At 44.1% G+C, this 27,472-nt stretch overlaps 1 protein-coding gene across 22 annotated transcripts in view; it reads right to left on the bottom strand.

Annotated features, from left to right (window-relative positions):
• Nucleotides 1-27,472, bottom strand: part of LOC102303372 (receptor-type tyrosine-protein phosphatase F) — a 157,817-nt gene that overhangs the window by 20,709 nt on the left and 109,636 nt on the right. For 6 of the 22 annotated variants that reach the window (XM_014338180.2, XM_014338188.2, XM_014338183.2 and 3 more), the window contains 12 exons: nt 27,111-27,304; nt 22,251-22,277; nt 19,102-19,219; nt 18,097-18,681; nt 17,243-17,343; nt 16,383-16,630; nt 15,086-15,164; nt 13,772-13,996; nt 7,439-7,593; nt 5,964-5,975; nt 3,844-3,956; nt 1,363-1,395 (listed from right to left, as the gene is read on the bottom strand). In XM_014338180.2, the coding sequence (XP_014193666.1) occupies nt 1,363-1,395; nt 3,844-3,956; nt 5,964-5,975; nt 7,439-7,593; nt 13,772-13,996; nt 15,086-15,164; nt 16,383-16,630; nt 17,243-17,343; nt 18,097-18,681; nt 19,102-19,219; nt 22,251-22,277; nt 27,111-27,304 (1,890 nt within the window). The remainder of the gene's footprint in view (nt 1-1,362; nt 1,396-3,843; nt 3,957-5,963; nt 5,976-7,438; nt 7,594-13,771; nt 13,997-15,085; nt 15,165-16,382; nt 16,631-17,242; nt 17,344-18,096; nt 18,682-19,101; nt 19,220-22,250; nt 22,278-27,110; nt 27,305-27,472) is intronic. The other 16 variants (XM_014338182.2, XM_042226597.1, XM_042226598.1 and 13 more) reach the window with 9 other exon arrangements.

Here is a 27,472-nt window from a genome sequence, read left to right as displayed (position 1 = left end):
GGGGGAGAAAAGAGTGAGACCTGGCTGTTTTTGCGTCAAACACGAACACTGACTTGCACAAACATTGGTAGGACCACAGGGTGAGTGAGGCTGCCGGTGGGACCATGGGGTGGCTGTGTAACAGTGAGGAGTGTGCACTTTGTTCAACAATGCATGAGGCGAGGGAGAGAAAAGAGAGAGAGAGAAAGAGAGAGAGAGAGTGCACAAGTTGAAACAGGCTTGTGACATTTGGTGACATTTGGTGATATCGTCATGCTAAGTGAGTAGGACAGAGGTGGGGCTGATACGGAGATGCACATGAGTGACTGGGTGAGCATGCTCCTTGAAGGAAGCAGGAGACAGACATCTCTCTGACTCCACAAAGCTCAATTGGTGGCAGAGGTGGGCCCAGAGCAAGAACCCGCAAGTCTCTACAAATCAGTCACACTGTCACTTCCTACTGAGGAAAAAAAACTGACTGGTCACCAGCCAAAACTCATTTCTTTGAAAATCCCTTTCCCTACAATAGACTATCTTTCGGCCCAGCCTGGAGCGCTCGGGCTGGATTAATTTCAAACAACCCCCCTGCCGCTCTCTAGATTTCTCATCGCTGGGTTATTGGATGATTTATTGCTAATCTACCGACACAAATTCCCCCTGTGCCTCTGAACTTGGCAGGGCTATGTACTTAAAGGGATTGCTGGGAACTTGGCTCATGTGTTAAAAGTTAACTGTATGTAATGCATGAAGACACTTTAAAGTTATACACGGAGCATCATTAACCTTACACACAGCCTTGAAGTCACACAGATCAGACGCTTTAAAAATGCAGATATATTAACATTAGTGCCTTTGGCTGAGCACATCTATAAGGTCATGGGTCATGCTTTCAGATGAGAGACCGCTCCAGCCCTAATAATGCTCTAACGTTAATGGTTAATGGCTAGTAACTATGGCCGCTGTACACGATGAGACCTGGCCAATTACCCAAATTGAATTCTATCACACAGAGGAGCCTATGAACACATTAACATCGGTGTGCATGTGTTTGTGCGTTTTCACCAAGGTTTTTTTTTCCTACAGCAGTGTTGTTGGTTAAATGGAGAGTGAAGCCATAGATAACAAGACTAATGTAGAGCATGTGTAACTGTCCGCACTGCTCAACTACCCATGAAACCATCTAATCCACTGCTTGTATCATAAAGGTGTTGTGGGAAGTTCACAACCAAAAGAGGACATTGCAGCATCCTTGGAATGCCAGAAGCTATAAGCTTGTAGGCTCATGATGTCTGTCAGGATTGCAACGCGGGAATGGGTTTCGGGAGAGAGGGAAGAAAGACTGCATGTGTGGGAAATACACAGTAGGTGAGAAAGCAGACTAACTTGGAGTGTTGGGGCAGCGATGAGAGCTGGGACCTGTGGAGAGAGGAGAGTGAAGGAGGAAGGAAGAAGAACACTCAATCAATGGAGGTGGCTCAAGACCAGACTAGGGCCAAACAGTATCTGCAAATAACCTTTCAAGCTAGCTGGAGTGTGCAGCAAGTGCTGTTTGCCCTCTTGGGACAATTCAAGTAGTGCAGTTTACACTGTTAAACAAAAGTGCATACAAAGCTTGACTTTAAAGTACTCTCCTGTGGCAGGATGTGTAAACTCAGTGCACTGCATCACAGAGTAAAGGCAACTAGATGTTTCAGCTTAAGTGTCAAGAGGAAATGTTGACATCTGGTTGGTGAAAACTTTACTTGAAGGTAAAGGTTTTGCTAAAATCCCTTTCTGTACGTGAATCATTTGCATGCACAGGTACCCACCCAGTCAATCGGGAAGCCAAGCAACTGTGATGAACAACTTGACAGAGTGGGTAATAATTAGACTTTTTCAGTTAAACTGAGGGCTGGTTTAAATTCCTAATAAGAGTAGTCTTTGCTTCATTAAACATCTTTTTTTTTTCTGAAGTTACCACATTGCCAGCTATTAACTAGGTGAGCACAATATAGTTATTATTGATAGATGGCCTGGCCAAACTTAAAAATGCAGGTTACGTATACTTGATGCTATATTTAAAGTGTTAGCAACAAATGATCTCAAGTAAATATTTGCAAATACCATCTGATCCACGTCTGTCAAGGATAAATCAGGTCAGTTACTCAGAGAACCACACGACTGCTGCTGGAGTGCCAAAAAAACGCACAGCCGAAAGCCTGTTGAACAAACCAACATGCCGGAGACGTGAGCTGCAATCGGCCGGACCGTTTCGACAACAATCAGTATCAGAGCAGGAATGTTCACCTGCTGGGGGCGAATCAAAGAGAGAAAAGAGCGACAGGACAGAGGAATGGGCCGTTCAATATTCTCTCAGCTCAGGCTTGGAGTCCTCTATGATTTCACAAGCTAGACACAGCCTTGGTAATTTTTGATAATCACCACTCTTGAAGCAAAACAGCGAGGTGGAAAAGGAGAAAAAGAAGGAGATAATGTTGACGTAAAGGGAGAGAGAAAAGGGGGGGTGTACGGGGAGAAAAAGAAAGAGATTACCCTGCAGGGGGAAATGGAAGACAAAAGACGAAAGAGGTGGAGTGGGAGGATGGGAGAACAGGGCTCTTTCAGAGCGACAGCACTGCTTAATTCCTCTGCAGGGGTTCAAAGGGGCTCTGTGTGTGCGTGCGAGGGAGTGTATGGCAAATGGGATCTTTAATAACCCGTGAGAAGAGATACACACACGCTCACACAATCACACACACACACACACACACACACACAGGAAAAACACACAGAAACGTGCGCGTGCACTGAGGTTGACATTTTGTCTCAGCTCCATTGTTCCCTCCGCCTGGCTCACCTTGACATCAGAGGCAGCAGGACTCATTATCAGCTGGGGGGAATGAAAGGAGCTCATGGAGGAAGGAGGAGCAAGAGACCAGAGGAGGAGGAAGAAGAAGATCAGGGGGGAAAGGAAGAAGGAGGATGCCGAGGCGGGCACCCTTACACGACGCACAGACAGACTTCAGCAGCGTGTGCGGCTGGAATTTGAATTCACTCAGCCTGACTTCACTGATACCGTCAGCTGGGTATGACGCGATCACAGTTTGTTGATTTCTGCTTGCTGCCCTTTTTTTAAAGAATTGGTGAAATTTTCTTCCTGACAACAAATCAAATAAGCCGTACGTGTGAATGTCATAAAGTAACACATGCTACAAAACACTAATAAAGAAGAGATCCATCAAAGGAATGAGTAAGGAAGGCATTCACTGCAGAGCAAGATTGCTTCAGGGAAGGCTGTGCAGATTCGAGTTGGGGGGAAAAAAAGCAATATCTACTATTTTTCAAAAAATCTTGAAAATAAAAGACATTAAAGAATACTATTAAAGATATGAGTGACCTTTATATATTCTTTCAGCACTGAAGATAAAATCTGTTTTTGAGTTACCGACTGATGAATTTTAGGAGCGCTTTCATTTTGGAAATGACGCTCTTTCAAATCCCTAGTCAAAAAGCAGAATATCCTTTTTTCTTCATTTTAATATTAAAAAACTGAATTCTTTTCCTGCAAAGCACTGATTAAAAAATAAAACACACATGTACAAGTTTCTAGGTTTACCCTTAAACAGACCCATGAGAAGAAGTTGAGGCTGATGCCTTTTTCCCGTCTTATCAAAGTTACATCGACTTGTAAACATCAAGCTTTAAATTACAAAGAGAGCTTCGAATGCTTTATTAAAGCAGAACTCTGTAAGCTTGCAACTGTCTTAATAACACGGATAACTGTGTCACTACTGTCTTAAACCAGAAAGTTCAGAAAGTTCAGAGCGGAAAGCAGAGAAAAGTTTACATAAACTCTTTGTTGTTCATTGTGTAGCTGTTTGTTACCTGGGGTCTGGTAGTTGAGTCTTCTCATCTCTACAGGGTCGGAAGAGTTGCCCAGCAGGGAGTCTTTGACCCCACCCGAGTGCTCGTCTTTAGGTAAGGGTGATGCACGCTTCCTGTGGTGGTAGAAGCAGACAGTAAGGGCATTTCAAGCTGAGCTCTAAGCTCAAAGTTAGCCGTACGCTGAATAAAAGCATACAGGCTGTATGCAGAAAGATTCAAAATTACATCAGTGATTCCTCTATTCAGAACAAAAACAAACAAAAAATGCACACATTTTCATGCTGTTTCACACTTGATGAGGTTAATGACATAGTTGATGGTTTTCAAAGCTACTTTTGAGGACCACCAATTCAAGAGATAGTAGGCATCATCCTCATTAGTTTGAAAAAACTGGAGTTTAATGTGTTTGAAGAAACACCGTAATTTTCCTGGAGTGGGCTAGGTTTGGCTTGTTTGCGGCTGGATAGGTGACAGCTGCAGTGTGGGAATGTGTACATGACTGCCTGTTTGTGTGTAGTAAAGACAGAAATGTGTGCTTTCCGCTGCTGTTTGTGTGCGCGAGTGCTAACAACACATTGTGTTTACTGGCTTCCAGATTGAGAGGAAAACAGGCGGAAGCTGTAATTAGCTCATCAGCTGGGTGGCACAACACAGGGTAATTAGACCAGTTCTGCAGCACCTGTGCTGCTGGGCCCGGCCTAGCTGAGTCTAGCATAGCACAGAACAGAGCAGCACAGCTCGGACTGGCTCAGCTCAGTCGACCGTGAAAAGGAAAAGAAAGCATGTTTTCAGATAGCCGGCATCTGTTGACATACACACACAAACAGGCACACAGATGTACGCTTTCCCATCTCTCCAACTTTTACAAGTACAAACACACAGAGACACTCATACAGATACAGCTGCACACTCACAAGCCTTCTGACTGCAAATGGAAATGGGCGGACGGAAGCATCAGGGTGCCCTGTGGAAATTTCACATCTCATTGCACTCCATTTGCAAGTGGCGAGCGTGGGTTTTAGGAAAGAGCAGGGCCTTCTGTTGAAGCCCAGCGTGGTGAGAATACACAAAGCTGCTGGTGCACACACAGCCTTAACCCGGTCCACCTCAGCCACTGGGGCTGGGGGCCTCTCTGCCACCTGTTATCTTATGCTGCAGAGGCTTAAGTTAATGCTAGCTGCATGACGGTTAATCTATGACAAGCATCACTTCCTCTCCAGCCGAGAGCTGAGCCAGACCGTATCTGGTTTTCCCAGAGTTTGCTCTTAGGCTCGGCTAAACTGAGGGAGGGGATGAGAGAGATCTGTCCTCTGCACACCTCATCCATACCTCTGACCCACTCAGATGCCAATCAGAGCTACATGACACTTTAGTGCTGTCCTAAAGTAAACGTGGCTCATCTTGGGCTCAAAGTGATGGTTAAAATGTGAGAATGTAAAGTAGACGCACATGCACACTGTGAGAACATGAGTGTGTTTGCAGTACAGGGTGTGCTTAATGAGGCTAGAACAGGCCCCTTTGTTGCGACTCCTGCCAAGGGGAAGCAGGAAAAGGAGGGGAAAAAAGGCTAAAAGTAGAGGAATGGGTCTCAGTGGAAAATGTCAGCTTAAAAGATGGGAACATTTCTTTTTCAGCAGTTTCTCTGTCTGGCATTTACTTCACAATGGCCCATTCAGCAGCAGGTGATGCCTTGGCATATTCAGATGGGGCCAGTCTTGAAGGGGCACGCTGACACTGGCTGGATAATGAAACGCAGCACGGAGACAAACCACAGCAGACAGAACGATCTGTGGGAGGAACACTGGGACTAGATGTGAAACATGCACCGGTACACGGACATGACCCTGGAGCTCCTCTGACCTCAGTTACCCAGGGCTGCAGAGTCTGCTCTTTCTCATGTATTGTACAATTTCTTAAAGTCGAACACATCAGACACAAAGATGATTCCTGAGATTCCTTTGAGATGATGCTTTTGGTGTGCAATGTCAATTAGAGATGAGAGACAGCCAACTCTGCAACCCCATAGAGATGATTAATACCACCAATTTCACAACACGGATGAAAACGACTTGGGCAGTGGAAGATGAAATTGTGATGGATGTTTCAGGGAAAGTACCCACCTTTCCTGTTTGCTGCATTCACAAAGGCAAGAAAGAAGTCGGGGTGTTAATGTGTAATAGTTATGCAGAAGTATTTTTTAACACATATCTTGATCTAACTGGACTGTTTTCCAAAGACTAAAAAAAAAGCCAAATATTGAAAGCAAATGATTTTTAAAGAGTTATCGTAAAAAAAAAAATCTCTCGAGCCTTTTGAAAATAATCATGGCTTTGTTTGCTGCTAGTGTTGGTCTTGGCGACTCTGCAGGTAGCAATAACAACCAGAGCTACAGTGTGATTATTCCTTTGCACATTTACTGCCAGTCCGCAGTGAAAAGGGCACGCAGCCACCTCCCCACAGTCCCTCCTGTCAATCTGTGTCTACATGAAGAAAGGGCTTCCAGACAGAGGACGTGCTACTCAGCAGTGAGCTGTCTCAAGGCCTATTATTAACCAGTCCCTTTCTAAGCCTGCCGGAGACAGCAGCCACATAGCAAGGCTGCAAGGCTGAGGATGGCAGGTGAGGCACGTATGATGTGAAATTAAGATCTTGTAATGGATCCATCAGGACAAGATAGTAGGTAGGACTTAATCATGAAGAAGTGAAGTGAGGGGAAAGAGTCCTGCAGCCAGTGCAATATTCTTTAAAATTAATGATGTACAAATAACTGTGCATGACTACCATGCTTGAAGAAAGGCTGGTTTTATAGAGCTGCATGAGTTACTTTTTGGTTATTTGGGAAAAAAGGTTAATTGTTAATTATAGCTCCATTATTTTGTTATTGAAAATCTATAATTGAAAGTCATGTCTGACAGCACAAAAGTCAAAGATGTTCAAAGTGCAAATATTCATTAGAATATAGCTGGAAGTCTTCACAGCTTATAAGCAGAACTGAGCAAATGTTTGGCATTTTTGTTTAATAAATCACTTAAAATCATTAATTCTAATCGACTAGTCGTTTTAACATTAGCCATTAAAGTTTCTCCAAAGCACCTCGTTGGTCTGTACATAGTCATGGTGTGCTGCACAGAGGCACCCGAAGTGCTTTAAAGAGATATTGACTAAGCGTTTACTTGAGCCCTCTGTTGCACCCTTCTGTTTCTTATTTCAAATGACCAATGGTGTTGGCAAAAACACATTCCTCACTCCTAACTAAGAGATTTTGACAGCCAAGCTGTGCTTTTTATTAGGGAGGCAATGTCAGTTGCCATTTCTGCTGAGACTTCACATAGTACTGCTGAAAATAGCCAGCTGGGCCAAAATATTTTGTATAAAAAAAAGACAAATCAACGTGTCTTTGGCTCTCCTCTCATTACCGTGTATATTATGCAAAGGAAAGTGGATGTTATAGTTTGGTGTGCGAGGAGCCTGGTGCAAGTGGCAGGAAGAAGCACGTCTCATTACCATTCCTGATGCAACCATAAGAAACCTACAATCACAAGTGTCACCGCATTTCAACCTCAACCAACTAATAATCAGAAGCACGGCTTCTTACTTCTTAAAGATGAGGATGGCGATGACGATGCTGATGATGAGCAGCACAGCCAGCACTGGGCCCATGACCCACAGCATTTCAGACTGCTCCATCCCTTGAGCCATACTTGAAGTGACCTCGATTGGATCTGAGTAGGGACTAGCTGAATATGTCATCTGTAAGGAAACAGAAAAGAGAGTACAGGTACATCAGAGAGGCACTTCAGACTTTTTAGTATGTATGCAAGGTCTCCCTTCTCATTTAAGTGTAATCTGGATTCCCTAGGGTGTTTAAAACTGCCTAAAGTTAAAAAAAAGAAGCTCAAACATCAAAGGAAAAGGCACTGGACTCGGGGAGAACGAGCATGTTGCTAACATGAATTTAAAATTCTACACAGGGTTCAATTGTAGATCAACCACTTATATACTTAAAGGACAATTAAAAAAAGATACTGACACTTTGAATATGTAGCACTTTCTGTGGCTGAAGTAACAAAACTGAAAACAAAGTTTTCTACATAAGAGATAAACCAAATATCTCACTTCCCGTATCTTGTTTCTGGCACTCGGATAGTCAAGTTGTGTCAACTTAGTAATAGATGACAGTCCAGTGATGAAGCAGAGCAGGCCACGGAGCTATCGACCAAACTCAAATCAAGTTTATATATTTCTGTTAGAAAAAAACTAAGACGGCTGATGACAGAGTGACTGTGACACCAGAGTGAGGGAGGTAGAGATGGAGAGGCAGGGATAAGTGTGCATGTCCCTTGGTCGCTGAGATAAATGGGGGCACAAGAGAGGACTCATCTCTTCTTCATTAGTGTTCACACCGTGACAGAAGAGGAGGAGGTGACGACGAGGGTGCATTTCCACCTTGGTTGTAAATGAGACATCTTTCCACTCCACGTCTCTGAATGATGGGGGAAAGGGAGGTGGGGAGGTATGCATCGGTGTGTATGTATCTGAGGACGGGGTACCCGAGGGGATGCAGTATGGTGCATGGTAAAAAAAAAAGGTTTGAAGAAGAAGGAATCCAACTGTGAGAGAGCAAGCTGACAGATGAGAAAAAGGGAGGCGTGAGGCATCTGTCATTAGAACTCAGCGTGACACCTATTGAATGACGATAGGAGATGCAGGTTGGGATAGGGAGTACAGAGTGTGGAAGGATATGGGTGACAGATCGTAGACCTCTAAGGGAATTGGGCTCCCAGCATGCAGTGGGAATGGTGGGGCAGCAGGCAGCAGTAATCCGGATCATTAGCTGCACAGCAGCCTGCTCTTCAGTGCACAGGCAGATATTAATTGGAAAGATAAGCTGCGATGAGCTCAAAGAGTCCTGCGCTCTGTCATATAGTTCTGTTATCACTCATGCTCTTGGACAACTGCCATGAAAACTTACACTTTGGGTGTGTGTGATACGGCACGTCTCAGTGGTGTACGTGCAAACCACCATGCTCTCATAGTGGGCCCGGAAACATGATAACTCAAGCAGGAAAGTGAAAAAATTCACATTTTCATGACAGCAATAGTTTACAGCAGCAATGTTTCACATTTGTCTCTGTCTCTCTCACACACACGCACACAGACAGACACACAGCAGGGACATGAGACCAGCTTTCTACCATTCTGAGCGCCTTTGGGAGGAACCTATTATCCAAGAACAAAGAAAAACGGCACAGCAATGGGACGCTGCTGATGTGACGACACCACAAGGCTTCCTGTTCTTTTGGGAAGGCCCGAAAAAGGCTGTAGGATATGGCCCTGCAGGGAATCCTGGGAAAAACTTTTTTTTAATGAGGTAACAAATAACTGCAGCTGTGCTTTCAGAGAAGGATAAGAGAAGAAGAGCAAGAGCAGAGGAGAGGGCTGAACAAAAAGAGAGGGCTTTTTGTCTGGTGGTCACGGTGAAGTAGTGGGATCATCCATTTGAACGGCCCTAATATCTGATAAAAGCTCAGTCACGCAGCTCCTAATGCTTCTGCCCTCGCACAGCGGTATCACAATGGAGCAATGGTGCAGTGAAGGAATGTGCGAATCTGAGAGTGAGTCAGAGACAGTGAAAGACATAAGTGCATCCCTTACAACTCTGGATCAGTGCGCGTCTCTCTGTAAAGTATGGGCATGCAGTGTGTTTGGATATGCGCGACGCACACATGGAGTGAATACATTGATCATATTGTTACACTGCTGGGAAACACTGGAGCCTTGACGTTTATATGGATGGTATTTTGTCATGTATCACCCACCTAAATGTTGAAACAGAACAAGGCCAAAGAGTTTACCATGTTTATTTAAATTGCATAATTTTTCTTTTTGTCCACAGAGATGTAGCAGGATCTACATCTACAGGAGGGGCTACAGACGTGGGTAAAAACACAGAGAGATGAAGCTAAACACATTTTGCAGTGCAATCGCATTTAGAAAGTGAATTAGATGCTGAAAACAGATTTGATAAAATTCTATTAAATGCCATCCCCACTAGAGAAGAAATAGAAGAAAATGACAAGTAGAAGAGAATAAACAATAAAAGAAATACTGTAGATAAAGATATATACAACTGTAAGAATTATCAGTGATGTACTTGGTTGCGTATGTGTGTGCGACTGTGTGCAAGAACTGCAAACAAAAGCGTGTATGTTTTTGTGTGAGCACACCTGGAACATCAGTTTTTCTGAGCCTTTTCACAAACTTCTCTAAGCCTGCACAAGTGAAGGTATTTGTTTTGGTCGCAGCCACTAGCGAAGAGTGTGTGTGTGTGTGTGTGTGTGTGTGTTGTGTGTGTGTGTGTGTGTGTGTGTGTGTGTGTGTGTGTGTGTGTGTGTGTCTGTGAGAGAGAGAGAGAGAGACTATATTTGTCTGAGACAAAGTAAGAGAACAAGGGAGAGAGAGAGGGAGATAGTGGGTGATGTGAGATGGCAGAGAGAGGAGACAGAGGAAAAGGTGTTGTGGTAGTAGCAGTGTATCGAGTCTGCTATCTGGCCCGTGAGCTACACAGCTTCCCCAGTCAGCCACTGCTCCTCCATCCCCTGAGCACAGAATCCGCTATGCACAGCGCAGGCAAATTTGTTTCAACTCGCCGTTGACCCCGCGAGCTCCTCAACTCTCCAAAAGTGGCTTAAATAAGCTGCGGGGTGCGCGCCAAACAAAAAACACAAACGCGCAAAGACGCCTATTATGAATCCGCCGCTCTCTCTGCCTCCCCGGGGAGGCTGAAAAGCCCACACGCTTGTCATCGCTGCATGACATAGGGGAGGAGAAATGAAGGCACAAAAACTTGAGGGGGAAAGACGATAGCATGTATGAATATGCCTTTATCCATGAAGAACAGAAGTGTGGCTGCTGGTCTCGTCTACTTCGTACGATGACCTCCCTATTTCATCGGTTACTTTCTTATCCATGCAACCATTCAGCACCAGAAACTACATGTATTACTCCTTTCTAACTGTCTGAATACCAAGCACTCAGATATCTGGAGGCATTGCTACAGGGGAATACCTCCAGGAGTGGATGGGACACAGTGCATTTGAATGGTGACTTTGCCTTTATTTAAACTCCACTCAGTGACTTGAATATGCTCATGTTCCCATCTTGTTTTCCTGTCGTAACTCTCTTTTTAATATTTTCTGTCAAAGCCTTTTAAATTATGAACAAACAACCCCGTCCTCCATGCTGAGGGGATTGTGAGTTCATAGCACCGGCAGATTTAGTGCTACAATATCAATTCTTTTTGGGAACGCAGGAAATGCTTGGGTAGCATTGCAAATAGCAAAACACCCCATTATGATTTTTTTTTTCTCTCTCCCAGAACATCTAATTTCCCTCAAAATAAAAGCGCACATTAAATACGAGCTCCTCCTCAAACATTCGTTCACTTCCTCTCATCTGGGCTTCACAGGCTGGACAGGACGCGAGACACAATTTTTGCTATCCTCTTTTCCTCTATCAAACGCCACCCCTACTCTCTGTCTCACATCACACAATATTTCATGCCTCCTCCCTCCCTCACTCTCTTCTCGCATTAAATGATACTGTTTATACACACCCAGCATCTATCATCCCATTTCACACCTCCCCCGGCTTGTTTATCCGCCTTGGGTGCTGGGGAGACATGAAGGCACCCTCTCTTCTTCTGCCCCTCTCTCTTCCCCCTTTGCCTTCCTTCTCTTCTTCCCTCCAACCACTGCTGGCTGCTTGTGGCCGTTGATATACGAGGGCTTATTAAACCCTGGCGGTCTTGTTTGATCTACACTGGGGGAGTTTGGGTGGTTGCGAGAAAGTGTGGTAAAGACACAAGTCATTTATTCCACTACTTGTTGTCTTATTCTCCTGGGTCTGGTGAAGATCCTGCTCGAGGCAGCTTCTGCTAACTGCTCGATCCTCCTGCATGCTTTACCTTCTGTACCCGTGTGTTTAGTAATAAACGCTCGAAAGCGGCGCGTTGGGGGTGACAAAAACAAACACTGCCGTGTTTCCCAAGGAGTGCAGTTAGGGGATTTGTGCAGAAATCAATGACTGCAGTAGCCACCTCACCATTCAGTATGCTTAAAAGCACACGCGAAGCCAGGATAGGAGAAATGAGAAAATCAAGGTGTTTACATGCTCTATAATAATCCTGTTAGTGTAGATATTGTGCTTATTATATGGAGCAGGTCAGCTATTGGATTTTTTGTATCCCTTATTGTATTTTTGAACCATGGATGGCATATTTTAAGTGAATTTGTGAGCTGTAGCCTGAAGTGGGTTTTTTTTTTTTTCTGTCAGAGCATTTTGACAGTTCAGTTAGGGGACATGATATGTAGAAAAAACTGACTGCTTTCACGATCTGTATGCACACCTCTGTGAATGTTTTCACAAAAGCACCAACGTTCTGAAATGGTTGTCAGCTTATTTTGATTTAGCTTCAAAATGTGAGTTTTAGCCATCCACACTCGAATCCTCATTTTAGGGCCAAGAATGCACTGCCACGTCTAATGATCTCTCCTTTAATCTTTGTCACGGCAGCACTTTCTCTGTCTAAAGTCTTTGTCATGTGGCGCCGTAAAATGTTTTTTTTAGAAAACCATTTGTGTTTGTACATCAGAAGTACACTGCAGCATTACTATTCATGTTTGCTTTAATCTGCTATCCTAATTCAGGAAATTAAGTGTCCTATTTACATACATTTTAGGAAATGAGTTTGCTGCAGAAAGCTGAAGTGAAGGTAAACACACTGGCTGACTCACAGAGTGAGTGAATCTGATTGATCCAAGTGATTAAGTTTAAAAGCAGGTGGGTACGACGCAGTTTAAGGAGGGCAAGTGCACAGAAAGAGAGAAATCTTGAGCGCTGCTGATCCAGCATGGTGTATCTTGCAGGTACAGTGAGTGTTGTGCAGTGATGGGATTTAAGCATCTGCTTTGAAGTAAAGTATACCGTGGTTGCCCGCTATAGCCTCCCCTGCATGTCCCTCCTCTTTCCTGAGTGAAAGAGTAGGGAATTACTGGAGTAGGGTGGTGGTGGTGGGGGGCTTTAGGGACATGTAAAGCAGCATTTCAAGGGAATCAGGCCTGCTTTACAGACTCCCGAGACCCTGAGACCAGGCCCTCATCTCCCTCTTAACTTCAGCTGCTCTAATCAATCTCCTCTGCTCTCTTCATGGTAGAGAAATGTGGAGAGGGCGAGAGAAGCAGAGAGAGGGGTAAAGGAAAAAAGCTCAGAGGAGGGAGTGAAGAGAAAGAAATAGGTGAAAAGTCTGGGATTGGGTTTCGGACTTGGAGCGTTCGCTCTCTTCCATTTAAAAAAAATAAAATAAAATCACTCAGGGCACAGCTACTGAATATACATGTCCCGGGTAGCGGTGAAGCTCCGAGCAATCACAGTCGCTCATTCTTTCTGCTGTGAAGTTTACTCCAGACCGTCCCACGGAGAACTGGGCCTCCATGTTGGAGCTGTTTGACGAGTGCATTGGGGCCCGGCTGAGAAAGCCGAGAGTCTAGTATTAGCATTGTAAAGAGATGTGCGCAGGGCCCTGCTGCTGCCGAAATGGCAAAGCTAGATCTCTGATGTCATTGTTAAGTGATAAGGGAGTTATTCGGACAAGCTACAATGACTTTTAGAGGCAGCAGTATTAAAGGATAATTGGCAATAAAAACAAAAACAATTAGACTTCCCACTGCTATTTTGGAACGCTTTGAGGAGCAGAGTGATTAGAGTTTGAGGATGGGTGATAAACTTAAATAATCTGTCCGAGAAAAGAAAAATTAACATGCACCAAAATACAGAAAAGCTTCAGTGTTTAAAAAACAAACGCAAGTTCTTTACTAAAAAGCAAAATAAAGAAGCAACTTACGCCATCAAAGCTGGATGTTTTACTTACATACTGAGCAGTGCTGTCAGTCCCTTCAGATTGAAGTTCAGCCAAGACAAAGCAGAGATACTGCTGTGAGCTCGTCAGGGGCTTGTTGAAGAATTCGTCGTACCTTTTCTCATCACCCAGCATAAAGGTGGTTGGAAGTGACGCAAGCTTGGCAGCAATGTAAGGCTTGCTGGAATCCAAGTGACGTCGGTGTCTTACGACAGAACTTCTACTTGATTTGAGCAGCTGGGGTAGAAAAAGAGAGATTTCTCAACAATACACAACTTTGGCTCTTTGGTCAAAAATCTCTCTTCCGTATACACAATGGCATCCAACTTCTCTAAATTTCATCAACTCCTCCTAAAGTCTAAAAAAAGCTTTTGCACTGGCACTAGACATCCAGGTTTGGTTGTTAGCATGCCTCCAAATAAGAGATAATGATTTGTGCACAGCTAAAATGGCCTTTGCACAGCAATATAACTGCAAACAATGCAGCCAATCTACGAAGTGAGCAATTAGCACTTGCTCTAGCACACAAACTCAGCATGACTGCCAGCCCGGTTAATAAATGAGCAGGCGCATACAGCACTGCGGCATTGTGTTTTCAGCAGCATTTTGTTTTCTGTCAGTGATGTCTCATGCACTGCTCCAGATGTAGCTTTATTAAATCATTATGTCGGAGGGAGGAGACAATGGCCTGCTCGGTGTTTAATGACTCAGGGAGTCCCATCTCTCTCCCTCTCAGTCTCTTCTGTTATTTCTACAGGGAGCTTGAACAATAGCGATTCAGACCAACGAGCCTCGCAGTTTACTTAAAAATTATGCTATTAATATTTAGGCATGTCATTTAGCTTAAATTCCTTCATGGACAAGGAAGACCTTTATTCAATGGAATAATAAGGCAGTCATAAATCTTTGTCCTCATTTGAATAACTCATGTAAAACTTTGTCTACAGGCGGCAAAGCCTGACTATAAACAATTTAAAGAAAAATATAGAGGTAGAGCAGTAATTCTTTTGACTACAATTGTGAAAATGACCACACAGTTTGATTGCCTAACATCTACAACAATACAAATAATTAAACAAAGACCAAACTATTTTATGTGCACACAAATTGCTATATTCAACAAATGGGTGTCTGCAGACCTGGCATTCACTCAGGACACTCCCCACCTAGCCGAGTGAGTCATTGTTTAAAATCTCTTTCTTCTGGCGCCCAGGAGGGTAAAGCTAATTAGTTTCCACTCATGACTTTCTACCCAGTTGGACCAGAGAGTGCTATTTGGGACCCTGACCTGGCACATTAGCCAATCAGACATGAGCTGGCACTCACCTCATCCATGTCCATCTCGTCTGGATTCTTCCACTTGCGTGTCACCGGGGACATGGGCACCACAACGATGTAGTACCACCTGCCATGAAAAATAAAGCTTGTGTTAAGAAAGACCGGCCGATGCACGTACACACTGAGAACAAAGTGGGCCAAGTGCATTAATAGCACAGTCAAAACAAGGAGGCGTACTTTGACGGTGATCCTTGTTGGGCTGAATTCAAAATTTAAGTAAAACACATGTGGTTCCGACCAAGGTCGAACACCAGCAGATTGGCAATGCATTCGCCAATTAATTGCTAATCACTAAGAACATCTGCCATGTAGACTGGAACAAACACAATCCCAGTGAGGGGAGCCTTCAGCTAGCATAGATCCCCATAGGATTCCTTAGGTTAATAGAAGCAGCTATGTGACTACTCGTGTGTCTTCTCCTGCTTTCACTAAGAAGACCAAAATAGAAGGAAAAGAAAGACATTAGTAAGACATTTAAGACTTTACAGTCAAGCTAAGAGGCTAGGTGATGAATAAAGGAGAATGCTTTGGAGAATGCATTAGGTTATATATGTTTCGTCTCTGCCCCGACTGTCTCAGGTACAAGTTTCCACCCCCGATGCAGCATTTGACTACTTGTAAAATCAGGTGCTGCTGACAGCAAAAACAGCTGCTTCTCTCCAGACCTCAACTCTGTGATTCAACAGTCACTCAAGTCTAGTAGTGGGAGAAGAGATGTATAACAAGACTCCTCACCCCCTCCCTCTTACCTACACATACACACCCCCTCAACCCTCCCATCCCCAATCACAGGCACTCCGTGGCTGTCAATCTGTGCTGGACCTTGGCCAGTCCTGACAGCCCTGTAATCTTTTTTACCAATCAACCCCGTGTACTCCCCCTTTACACAGACGTGTCGCTATGTGTGTGCGTTCGAAGGAAAAGGGTCAGGTGCAGTTCTCCTCTTAACAATTTGCGTCAAAAGATAACACAGCTCGACCTGATGTTAAGTCTCAATTATCATCAGTTGCCGTGTCACAAAAATGGCTCAGAGTTTAAGTTGCAATCCTAAGTTCTCGAATAGTTTTAGTAGCGATCAGACACACGTGTCGCATTAGGTCCCAAATTTACAGTTTCGTGGCTGTAAATTTTTGTATTAACATCAATTTTAAAATGATAAATGTATAACTTATATGCATCACAATCTGTGTACATAAAAAGCAAAACCTGTTTGTTATTCCTGACTAATAACAATCATTTTCTAGCCCAGAGCAAGCCTGTGTGGTTAGTCCCTATCAGTACGTACTTGACACGAGTGGTGGTCTGGATCTTTGGCAGGGTGATGTTCATCTTGCCACCTTGAGCATGATGTGTCCTGGGCTTGGTCTGGATCAGGTCAGGGGCAGTGCGGATGGACACCTGCTGCTGAAGACCTCCGGCAATGTTGCCCCTGCTTGTCAGTACAAAGGAGTAGTCTGTGTCTGGCTGCAGCTGCGTGATCAGCTTCCTCTTCAGGTTTCCCATCACTTCCACGCTTTGCTGGTTATACAAGATCTGTAAGCACACGGGGGGAAAACTTGGGAGTTGTGATTTACGGCAGCACAGATATACAGCCTGAATATCGTTTGCTCACACGCACCACTCTCTCTTCCCTCTCAAACGCACACACGTGGAAAAAAAAGAAAAAGAAAAGAAAAGCAAAAACAGTATGGTCCTAAGGGAGATGCCCATCTTATCTGACACCTCATCTCAAGTGCTTCAAGCGTCGCACTCGCCCACTGGCGCATATCCAATGTTCTTTTACACCTTAAATTGTCTTTGCTCCCCTATCATTTGGGTGGGAATTGATATATCACTTTGACAGATTATTACACCTCATAAACGAGCATGAATTGGGATTTTCATAGTTTTTGTGCAAATACAAAAAGTGACTCAATCATATTGTGATAAGTGTCAGCACCTAATATTGCTTTTTCATATTACAAATGGCTGCACAGCATGTCAGAACATGTTATTGAAGTAGAATAAGAGTTGTTTTTTTTTTTTAATCCAGCGTTTTTTTAATTTAAATTGTACTGCAAGTATTTTGTCTGTGCAAACTCAGTTCATATTCAATCTTTTTTGCACCTCGTGTCAGCAATGGCCGTCTACCTGGCTGGTACTTACCTTAAAAGGTGCTTGGGGTTTGTAGTTTGGTGGCAAATCCCAGGTGAGCAAGACAGACGTTTTCATGACAGCTTTGACACCAAAGTTCAGGGTGGGGAAAGCTAGGATGAGGAAAATCCACTCATTAATACCTCAAGTAAGAAATCTTGTACACCACAAAAAGTAATCTCTGTGCATAATTTCATTTCACACTACTATAAAGCAGCACACGAGCAAGTCGCCCCTTCAGTAAACAACGCGAACATATTCTGCTGTAATTCCTTATGACCAAACCTGAAAAGCCACAGGAGTGTTCAGAGAACATTAACAATCGCATTCACGCTTGATTACCGATCATACAAAAATAGACTCCATTTCCCTGAGCCTGTCCCATTTATTGCCGCCCATTCACAAGACACACTCAACAGGCCGAGATCACTGTGATTACCAGGAAATGCATATGACATGAGGAGTGGCAACATGTGTCTTAAAACAGGCATCGTGCATGGTTATAAATAAGAAATCTTTCATTTATAAGATTATAAAATGCATGAGAAGCTACATGCTGGGTAACATTTAGATTTGTGTGTAATAGGAGGGAGGACGAGGAGGCATGGTAATGTGACTATAGCGTGTAATGAGATTAGTACTCTATAAATCAATAAACACAGTCATGTACTACAGTATGCTGAGTGGAAGATGGGAAAGACACGGCACCGATAAAGTTTAAAACAGAAGCGAGTGACATGTGTTTGTGGTGAGCAATGACATGACTGCGCGTCTAAGAGTGCCAATGTTTATGCAAGCACGTCATTATGTTTTCATATCAAATATCTCTGAAGTGTTTATGTATAAATGTTAGTCAGATGTCCTACCACTTATCCTACCATTCGACATGGTCCTGCTCTGGATGCTGGGGCTGAGGGGTCCGCCGCCCTTACTGGTGAATGCCTGCACCCGGATGTCGTAAGTGGTGTCAGGTTTAAGGTCCTGGATAGTCATGTGTGTTTCGGTGGTGCGGTTGGTGCTGTTTGTCTGACTGTTGATGTCCCTGTATACCACCAAGTAATGTGTGATCTTGCCATTCCTTTCCGCTAGCGGCGGGGGCTTCCAGGTCAGCTGGGTGCTGGACTGCGTCAGGCCCGTAACTTGGAGGTTGGACGGGAAGCCTGAGGGCACGTCTTCGGGTGTGCTGATCTCCTTAACGTGAGGTTCGCCGGTGCCTGCACGGTTACGCGCGCTGAGGCGGAAGACGTAGGTGGCGCCTTTGTGCAGGCCAGTGACAGTATGGTGGTCGTCAGTCTTTCTCATCTCGCGCGAGGTGTAGGTGTCCTCGTCGGTGCGCTTGTACTGCAGCTGGTAGCCCATCAGCTCCCCCACCATATCCTTGGGGGGCTGCCATTGGAGCAGTGCTGTGTTGCCCATGGTGGTACTAATCATCATACTGGGTTTGCCTGGCACTGGTCGAAGTAGAGATTTAAATAGGAAAAAATTACTTGCACTTTAATTGCTTTATAAGTCAAAGACATATTTTTCAATTCACATCAAATTTGTGGCACTTAATGAGTAAAAACCTGTATTCTATCTAAAGGCCACAAGATGGCGATAGTTGTGATTGTGACGTCTATGGAAAAGACTTGACCTCTGTAAACACTTGGCTGCTCTTAGTCACTCGTTTTGGGTCGTACTGAACAAAATACATTTTGTAATCTTTGGTCGTACCATGTTTCAACAAGTTTGATTTTCTTTGGTATTTTTCAGTCGTTCATTGTCAATCACAAATCATTAGCCAAAGTCATTACTCAATGAGCAAATGATTTCCAAAGCAAGAGTCCACACTAACAGACTCACATGAAAACCCCACTAACACTGATTCTGACCTGCTCCAGTTGTGGTGATGACTTTAGCTTTGCTACGAGCACCATCTCCCTTCAGGGTGTATGCTGCTACAGTTACAGAGTAGGTGGTTTCAGACTGCAGCCCACCAATTATGGCCTCCTGTAAAAGTGAAAAAGAAAAAAAAAAAATCACAAGGTCAGATGTTAACAGGCGTCAGTGAGCCTGAGCGAAACCTCTCCAACCACCCTCTCACACAAGCTCCGATCCCCTGACAAACACACAGCACCAAAGGAAACCGCAGTAAGATTAACCCCCCTTCTCCAACCACGTGTGGGTTCTTGAGCAATTAGCCTAAAAACAAAATATGTCAAACTTTTAATAGAGAAAGAAGGCACACAAACAGGCCCAGGAACTTTTCTTGGTACTGAAAAGCTCCTGTACCTAACTGTAAGGAACACGCTGAACCCATTAACTAACAAACCAACTAAATTAATCAGAACATCACCCGTGTGTCAGTTTTCATGCCTGCTGCATGGATAAGCATGAGATAATACCCAGAGGAGCTTAAGTTCATCGCTAAACAGACTATTAAAACCCACAAAATAGTACACCGACTGTGGGACTGCTGTTAAAACTCTTTGAAAATAATCCTTCAGATAAATAAACATCAGGGTGATTAAAAAATACTTCTTTTTTTTTTAAGAATAAGATTATTGGTACTTATTCTCCTCTGGCTGATTGCCCAAACAGTCTCTGCACAAAAACACAGACACACTACGGTGAATGAACAAATGAGTAACTCAGCAGTCGGGAATGAACAGACAGAAAAACAACTGAGGTAACACACTGTTACGGCTAACCTGCTGCAGTGCTGGCACTCACTTTACCACACTGCATCAGTCTGAACAAAAACACACCCACACGCTGGAATTAAATACTCTGAGCTTGAACAAAGCCCATATCCAAACAAACAAACAGAAACACACACAGGAATACACATACTAATATACATAAATGAAGGATACACACAGTATACATGCACGTAAAATGTGCACATCAGCACGCACACACACACGCACACGCACAACAACTTAATGCCTTCGGCTTGAGCGCACATGCAGGAGTTGTCCGGTTCTGACTGGGGCCGCTGAGAGGACGAACACACAGATGCCTACGAGCCTTCCTGCCGGAACTTCTCACAAACTTCTCAGACGCTTGGAATATTATACAGCCTTGCCCTAACGCTGTTTCTCCAACTAATGAAGTTTTAATTTCCTAACCATAGAAGAACATTAAACAGTCTACATAACCCAGCGCTGTTTGACGGTGGTTTTTACTGCCTCTCTCTTTAAGGGACATTTGGTGCTCCCCTGCTAACCTTTAAGAGGGATGGGGGGAAAAATGCTAAATTACTGTATCATAAAGCCATTTTAACTTTATGGAGGAAGTCTCATTACTTTAATCATGCAAAATGGCTTTAACAATCTCAGCAGTGGCAGCTGCACAGATCGGTCCTCTCTCCATTCTGACAAGGTTGATTCAGTTCTAGCAACACTTTTAAAACTCAGCAGAAAATAGAAAAACCCAGGCTTCAAAGTTCCCTTTAGAGCAAATGCTTAGAACAGCACCAAAGGGCATTATAGAGATTAACAAGTCGACTAGTTATAGAAGTGGATTCTTCTCTGCAAGCCTCTCAACACCACTATCCTCACTAGAGTGGAAAAATACCAAGAGAAAAATGGGCTGCGCTGTTAAAACAAATCCCTTCAGATAACTTTTTGCTCAAGATTAATATTTAATGTCCTCTATATGCATCTTTTGCTTTTTAACGCCAGCCAAAATTTCCCGAAAGCTAAAAAAAAAAACCAACTCCCTGAGAACAAAGCCATGGGTCAGTAACGCAGGCTTATGTTTTCAGTGTTGACATCTGCCTCGTACTCTATTAGCTACCAAGCACAAAGTCTGCTGTGGCCTAAACATGGCTGCTGAAGAAATAATAAAGATGTGTGAACAGATGTCCTCCTCTGACAGCGTGTAGCTCGCTGTCTGTCAGGTGTTAATCAACGCATTAAGAGGAGAGGGAGAGGAGGCGAGCCTGACTCATGCCATGTGGGTGTAGCTTGAGGAATCCGTGTGCCGTGCAGCCAGGTTTCTGTTTAACTTGGTGCTAATAGCAAATAAATACGACAGCGTGCGCACTTCCCACTGGCTCGTATACAAAACTAACTGAAATAATATATAAACAGATGAAGGAAGAACAAAAAGAGATCAGCCTCAGCCTCTACAGGTGGTTACTGATTCATTAAGTTTTCCATTTGAAATGTCGGCAGGTGAAAAAAAGGAGTGAAAATATCCCAAATGAATTCTTTTTTTGGACTTTATAAAAGCTGAAAACCTTTTTCTTAACATATCTTTGCCCTTGTTTATACACTGAAAATAGGATCCGTTAGTCTGGCAGACTTCTATTGAATTTTTTGACTGGCTACAGTAAGTGGCTCTGCATTTATGCCAGTGCAATATGACGTCTAGGGGGTAATAAGCCATAACAAAGAGCTGCTTGACAGCCACGTAGCAGCGAGCTGCAAACCAGGCACGTGAAAAGAACATGAAAGGCTGGTGGCAATTTCGGAGATGTGTGGAGCTGATAAAAGACACAGCTCCTCCCCTCAGATAGACATGTCATCTGAAACAGCGGGGAAGACAGCAGGTTAGGCGAGGCCGATTAATGTCGGCATCACACGGGGATAGTGACACAAAGCCTTTGACTGCACTGTACTCTCAATGGGGGAAGATGCTTCATGCGCGCTGTACAGAATTGCCTCAGTTCACCTGCAACTGCCCAGCTGTTTCTACAAGGTTCTTTCTTCTGGTAAAATAAGCCTGCATCAGATCTTGCTTTGAAGTTGTAGGAGCTCTTAGACTAAATCACACTAACTCTCTCTCTCACACACACACACACGCGCGCAAACACAAACACACAAAAGAAAACATTTGGACACACGTTTCGTGCTGCGGTTATGATCTTCACAGAGGGTTCACACAGAGTAGATTAAAGTCACACACCTTGCACAGAAATTAACACACATCCACGCACAACTCATAATCCAAACACACAAGCACCCCCAAACTGCAAAAAGGAAAAGAGCTTGCCCTGCAAGAGAACCCAGCAGCACACATGTGGGTTACTCACATGCTCGGTGGATTCCTCAATATTCCACTGATGGAGAGAAGACACAGGACACAGGGTGGGGAGAGAAATGAGTCAGAAACAACACAACAGCCATGGAAAAAAAGCGCTCGTCTTTTTTTCGCCGACAGATGAATGTAGGTGTCAGCAGAGTCGTGTGGTGGAACAAAACAGTGGGATAGAGTGTGATGGAAGAGAAGGAGTAAAAAAAAGACAAGTTGAGTGGCATACAACAAATTGCGTAACCATAATTGTAATTTTTTTTTTTTATTATTGTTTAAATGCACTGCCTTGTTTTTGGTTTGCCTATGAATCCAACAAAAAGCCCCCCTCTTTCTCAATCAGGAGACTTCTATTCGCTATGATGACTATTACACTTTGGATAAGAAGTGTAAACTCTGCACAGTCCGTGAAGCATTTCCTTTTTTCTTACAGAAATTGAGGGAAGGCCTTTTATTCATTATATTTCAATATGTATTCAAAATGTTCTCCTTGCTCGCTGTGCCTGGCCAAGTGATTCCTGGGGGAAGTGAAAGCCCATTTCGTGCCGCGGGGCTCCGTCAGTGCCGAGCATGAAATCCTATTACCAGTGCTGCTATGCTAGCCCTGTGACATCAAACCCCATCGATGCAGAACGCCACCGCTGGCGTTTACCAGCAACGTGCTCCACAGTTCAGTTCCTGCAGAGGGGTTCACTGATGGGTGGCCCGGCTGACAAGGGGCAGGAGAGATGACACTGTTGACACTGATGAGGGACAAAGTGGAGAACAGAAAAAGGGGGTGGGAGTGCGGGTGAGGACGGTGGAGTGGGGGAAAAAAATGTTATCATTAGGGTGCACGAGTATTGTCACAGCTGCTTGTGGACTGTACCACAGAAGCGAACACTCAAAGGGGAGAAGCAATTGACGTGGCTGGGACAAAAATCAATATTTAACCACCAAGAATTACTGTGAATGGGCCGGTGCCCCCAAATGTATTACATAATATTAACTCCAGTCGCGTTGTACTTGCTAACACTTGTGTCCATTAACTATACAAACAAGACCAACTTAATGTCATGCGTTGTCAAACACTGAGAAAACACACGAAGAGCTTCTTCATCTGCCCAGCATCAACACTTTGCAGGATCCTTTTATTAACATGACCAGAGTTTAACCGGGCAGGAGTCTGCAAAAAATACAAATACTTGGAAGTAAAGCCGGTCCTCCTGATCACCCATCACTCCCTCCTTGCTATTCTAGACTTTCACAAACAAAAGGAGCAAGCCTCACACGCTGCTGATTTATTGTGCGGTGGGGAGACTGTGTTCATCATCCTCTATTGACTGTTGGCATATGAAAAGACAAAAGACCCAACTTTTCCTCCTCCCTGTGGATAGTCTTTATTACCAAGCAGTTAAGTGAAGTATGAGCAAGGCCTCTGTAAGGTCTCAGTTGTGACTGGTTGAGGCACACGGCACATCAAAAACTGCTGCCTCATGCTCCCCAGACATAACGGGGCACTAAAGAGTACCATTAAAGAACAGCTGCTGCTTAACTCCATGAATAACAGTTTGCAATGTTCCTAATTGCTTAATTTGTTTACTGTCAACTTCACTCAGTATGTCAACAGAGCAAGCAACACATTAAGGTTCGCAAGAGTTCCTATCTCATCTTGGGCTTAATTCCTTCCTATCGGAACTGCTTTTGCTTCTTTCTTTCCTTTTTGTTGCTTAAATCCATGGGAGAATTATAAATTATCCTCCATTTATATTTCAAATGCCAACGCAAGCTGAAAACGCATCATTGCTGATAAGCGTCGTTTGTGGAAACGGAGCGGTATAATTTGCAGGCGGGTGAATGCAAATGTGATGACATGGGCTGAGATGTGTGGCTATAAAAATGGGAACGAGGGGGGAACGAGTGATGTGGAAGAGAAGGAGCTGTCATGATTGATGGAGTGAAACGGGCTGAGGTGCTTCTTTCTCTTTTTTTCCTCCCCCCGATTCCCATTCAACTCCAATCTGAGGCGGCGAAGGCCGTAGAGGCAGTGAAGCATTGCCTCGCTCACACAAACTACAAAAACGCATGAGTGGTCAAACAAAATGAACCTGGAAAGTAGTGCTGAATAAAGGCAAACTTGTGAAGAAAGGCAAACTTGTGCAGAAAATGTATGAAATCACAGACAGCGGCTAATGGCTTCAAACTCAATCACAGCACTTTCTGCACACTTTTATGGATGTGTATATGAAATACACTGCCACAGAGGTTGCCGCAAGTGCACCGTGATGGAGCAGACCGTGTGGTGTGGGAGCTGCCAACTCAGGTCCAGGCCACTTTTCCAACAGAAGTATTTGCAAAGGGGTCGATAACATCACACTGTTAACATGGCCTCTGGTTTAAATTTAGCAGGGAAATGAGGGCGCTGTGTGGGCTCCTGCTTGAAAAGAAAAGAGGCGCTTAAACCGCCCACGCACAGCCGAGCTCTCCTAGCTCTCCTCCCAGTATTTCAGCTAACCCTGGGAGAGGGCGAAAAGGAGAGGAGCCAGAAACACAGAGACAAAGAAAAGGGGAAAGGTGATAGCCATTTTGACAGGATCTGCAATTCAATCAGTCGGCTTAGAATCGTGATTGAAGGTGAGGCTCAGGTATGATGTGAGAGCCCTGGAAAATTTGGATTTTTCTTTTCCTCTTGGCAAGCTTACTGTGAATCCAATTCAGGTAAAAAGGGTGGATGTGGAACCGATTTCACAACACATTAGGGAAATTCATGAGAGAAACACTATGGGATGTGCCAGGATAGAAGGATATTGCTTTTTTTCCCCGTTTTATTCATCATCAATTACAGGTGTGCGTATGAGGGATTTGCATGTCTCTAGGATGACTCATGAACTCCTCTCGACCAGCTGGAACACCTACTACAAGGTCGGTCTAACAAGTGATCGTGTTTGCGCATGTTATCTTTGCTAGATTTTTTTTTCTAGTTGTTGTGGTGCGTGAATGGAAAGATGTGTGACAAAGAAGGGATTGTTCTAAAACCAGTTGGGCGAACAAGGATAAGGGACCGTTGGCTGACTGTGTGGTCTTTAATGACGTCTGGGCAGGTCCTTGCAGGTTGGTTACGCAGTGCTGTCTCATAGAAAACAATCTGTTGAGATGACTCAATCAAGGGTAACCAACCTGCACGCAAGCCTCTGGTAATTACTCAATCAGCTTTTTATTAAGCAGCGAGAGTGCAAAAGGAGGTCACGGCAGAAAAGGAAGCAAACCGAAGGGAAGGAGAAGAGGAAAATAATAGAAGGTGTGAGAAGAAATTTAGCCGTCTGCCAGGGAGGGGACAGTCTGTTTGAGAGGTGTCCTGGACACTAGACTGGAACATGAGAGCTATCCTGGGCGCCAAATTACAGTGCGTCTTTGTGTTTATTGTGTGAACATGGCACAAATGAGACATGGCAGGGAGAATTGTTTGCATAACAAGTAGGGTCATGTTTAGTTCAGTTTTTCCACAATGCAAAACAAAATCACGCCGAACATGTCGACGTGGAAAAAACACTTACAGGAAGACAAGCAGCCACCATGTTTTCTCCCTTTCCAGATCAAGCGATGCTGTCCTGTCTGTCAAGCACTCTTGTAGACAGTCTGATAACAATGAACTGTCAGTAGCAGCTGCCAAACACTACTGCTGTAAAATAAAGGCTGACTGTGCTCGGGAGTCAAGGCAGTTCTCTTCGTCCAGGTGAAGACATCGACGGGCTGTACTGCATCAGTCAATCACTTGCTGTGGAGACTTGTGTGAGTTTGACAGCCACATATAAATGATTTATGATGTTTTTCTGTTTGTTTGTTGTTTTTTTTTAAATCACAGAATATGTCATTACACAACTGGAATCCACAAGCTCCTACTTATCATCCCTTGGGATGTAACACACTGATTCATCACATTGTGACTTTAACAGCGTTTCCACTTGTGTAATGATGAGACACAGGACAGCAAACGAGGGTTAATAACTCTTCTGAAAGGGCAAGGCAGTTTGCACTGCTTGGGAACTGAACCAGCAACTTGTTGGTCTGCCACAGCTGCCATTTATCAGCAAACAGAGCTCAGATAATATATATATATATGTGGGTGGTTTTCTTGTGGCCAGGGAGCACTTCCTTGTTCAAATTAGATGCTTTTGTGGAAGACCACTGAGGGCGGGAGTGAATGCGTGCTCGTGCAAATGTTACTCCCGGCAAACAATCAGAAGGAGGTTCTTAAGCTGGTCTCTCCTCTCTCAAACACAGAGAGAGAAAAAAAGCAGTACGAGTGCGGTTTTAAGATATTCATGAATCTCTGAATCCCTCTTAAGGATTACAATCTCTCATCCATCTCATGGCGTTGCACAGCTTTGGGCCATTCCAAGCAGCTTGCATTAATGCGTAAAGGGCGGTGTCAGGAAAATAGCTCTAATTTATAAACATGGTAACAAGGCAGTGCATATGTATTACTGCTAAAACCGCAAAGAGAGGTGCATTGATTCCACTAAGCCACGTCCTGATGTAACACATATAAAATATTTAATAGCTATTACTGCAGAATTAAAGTGGATCTTATTAGGACAGCTAATCTAAAGCTGTAGGAGCAGGGTACCAATTTAGAGTCAAATGTCACATGTGGAGATAGATAACAAAAAAGAAAAGAGGGGAGGATGGAAACTCCAGTTGACAAGATAGAAAATTCCATGTGTGTCACCCAGTATGGGGGAAATGAAGTGTGAACTCAGACAATGGAAGAGAATAGGGAGGCAGTGGGGAATGAAAATAATGGTAAATGAGCATAAAACAGATATAGACAGTGAGGAAGAAGAGCAGAAAGAGCAGGCAAGAGTAAAACATCATGCAGTACCTGGGCCTCTGGCAAAAAAACATCCATGATGTTAGGCTGGCCTCGCGGTTCTCCGTTTTCGAGCCGGGAGAAGACGACCTGGTAGCCTCGGATTTGGCCGTGCTGCTTCCCCTGCAGGGGTGGCTTCCAGGTGACTCGGATAGCTGTGGAATTTATGGCCTCAACCTCCACTTTCCTCGGGGGTGCTCCCGGCACTGAAAATCAGACAAGGACGAAGGGCAGATTAAAAGAGTAAGACAGAAACACAGACAGATGGAGGGACAGTGGAAAGGATGAGAAGAGAGCAAAGAGAAAGAGACGAGGTCGTGACTTATCTTATTTTACTTCGTTTTGTAATGACAATCCAAAACAAATCTAAAATT

Source organism: Haplochromis burtoni, unplaced genomic scaffold, assembly GCF_018398535.1.
Source record: "Haplochromis burtoni strain Fernald_Lab_line unplaced genomic scaffold, NCSU_Asbu1 Contig_219, whole genome shotgun sequence".
NCBI classification, from domain to species: domain Eukaryota; kingdom Metazoa; phylum Chordata; class Actinopteri; order Cichliformes; family Cichlidae; genus Haplochromis; species Haplochromis burtoni.
This window is presented reverse-complemented; position numbering and strand designations above follow the sequence as displayed.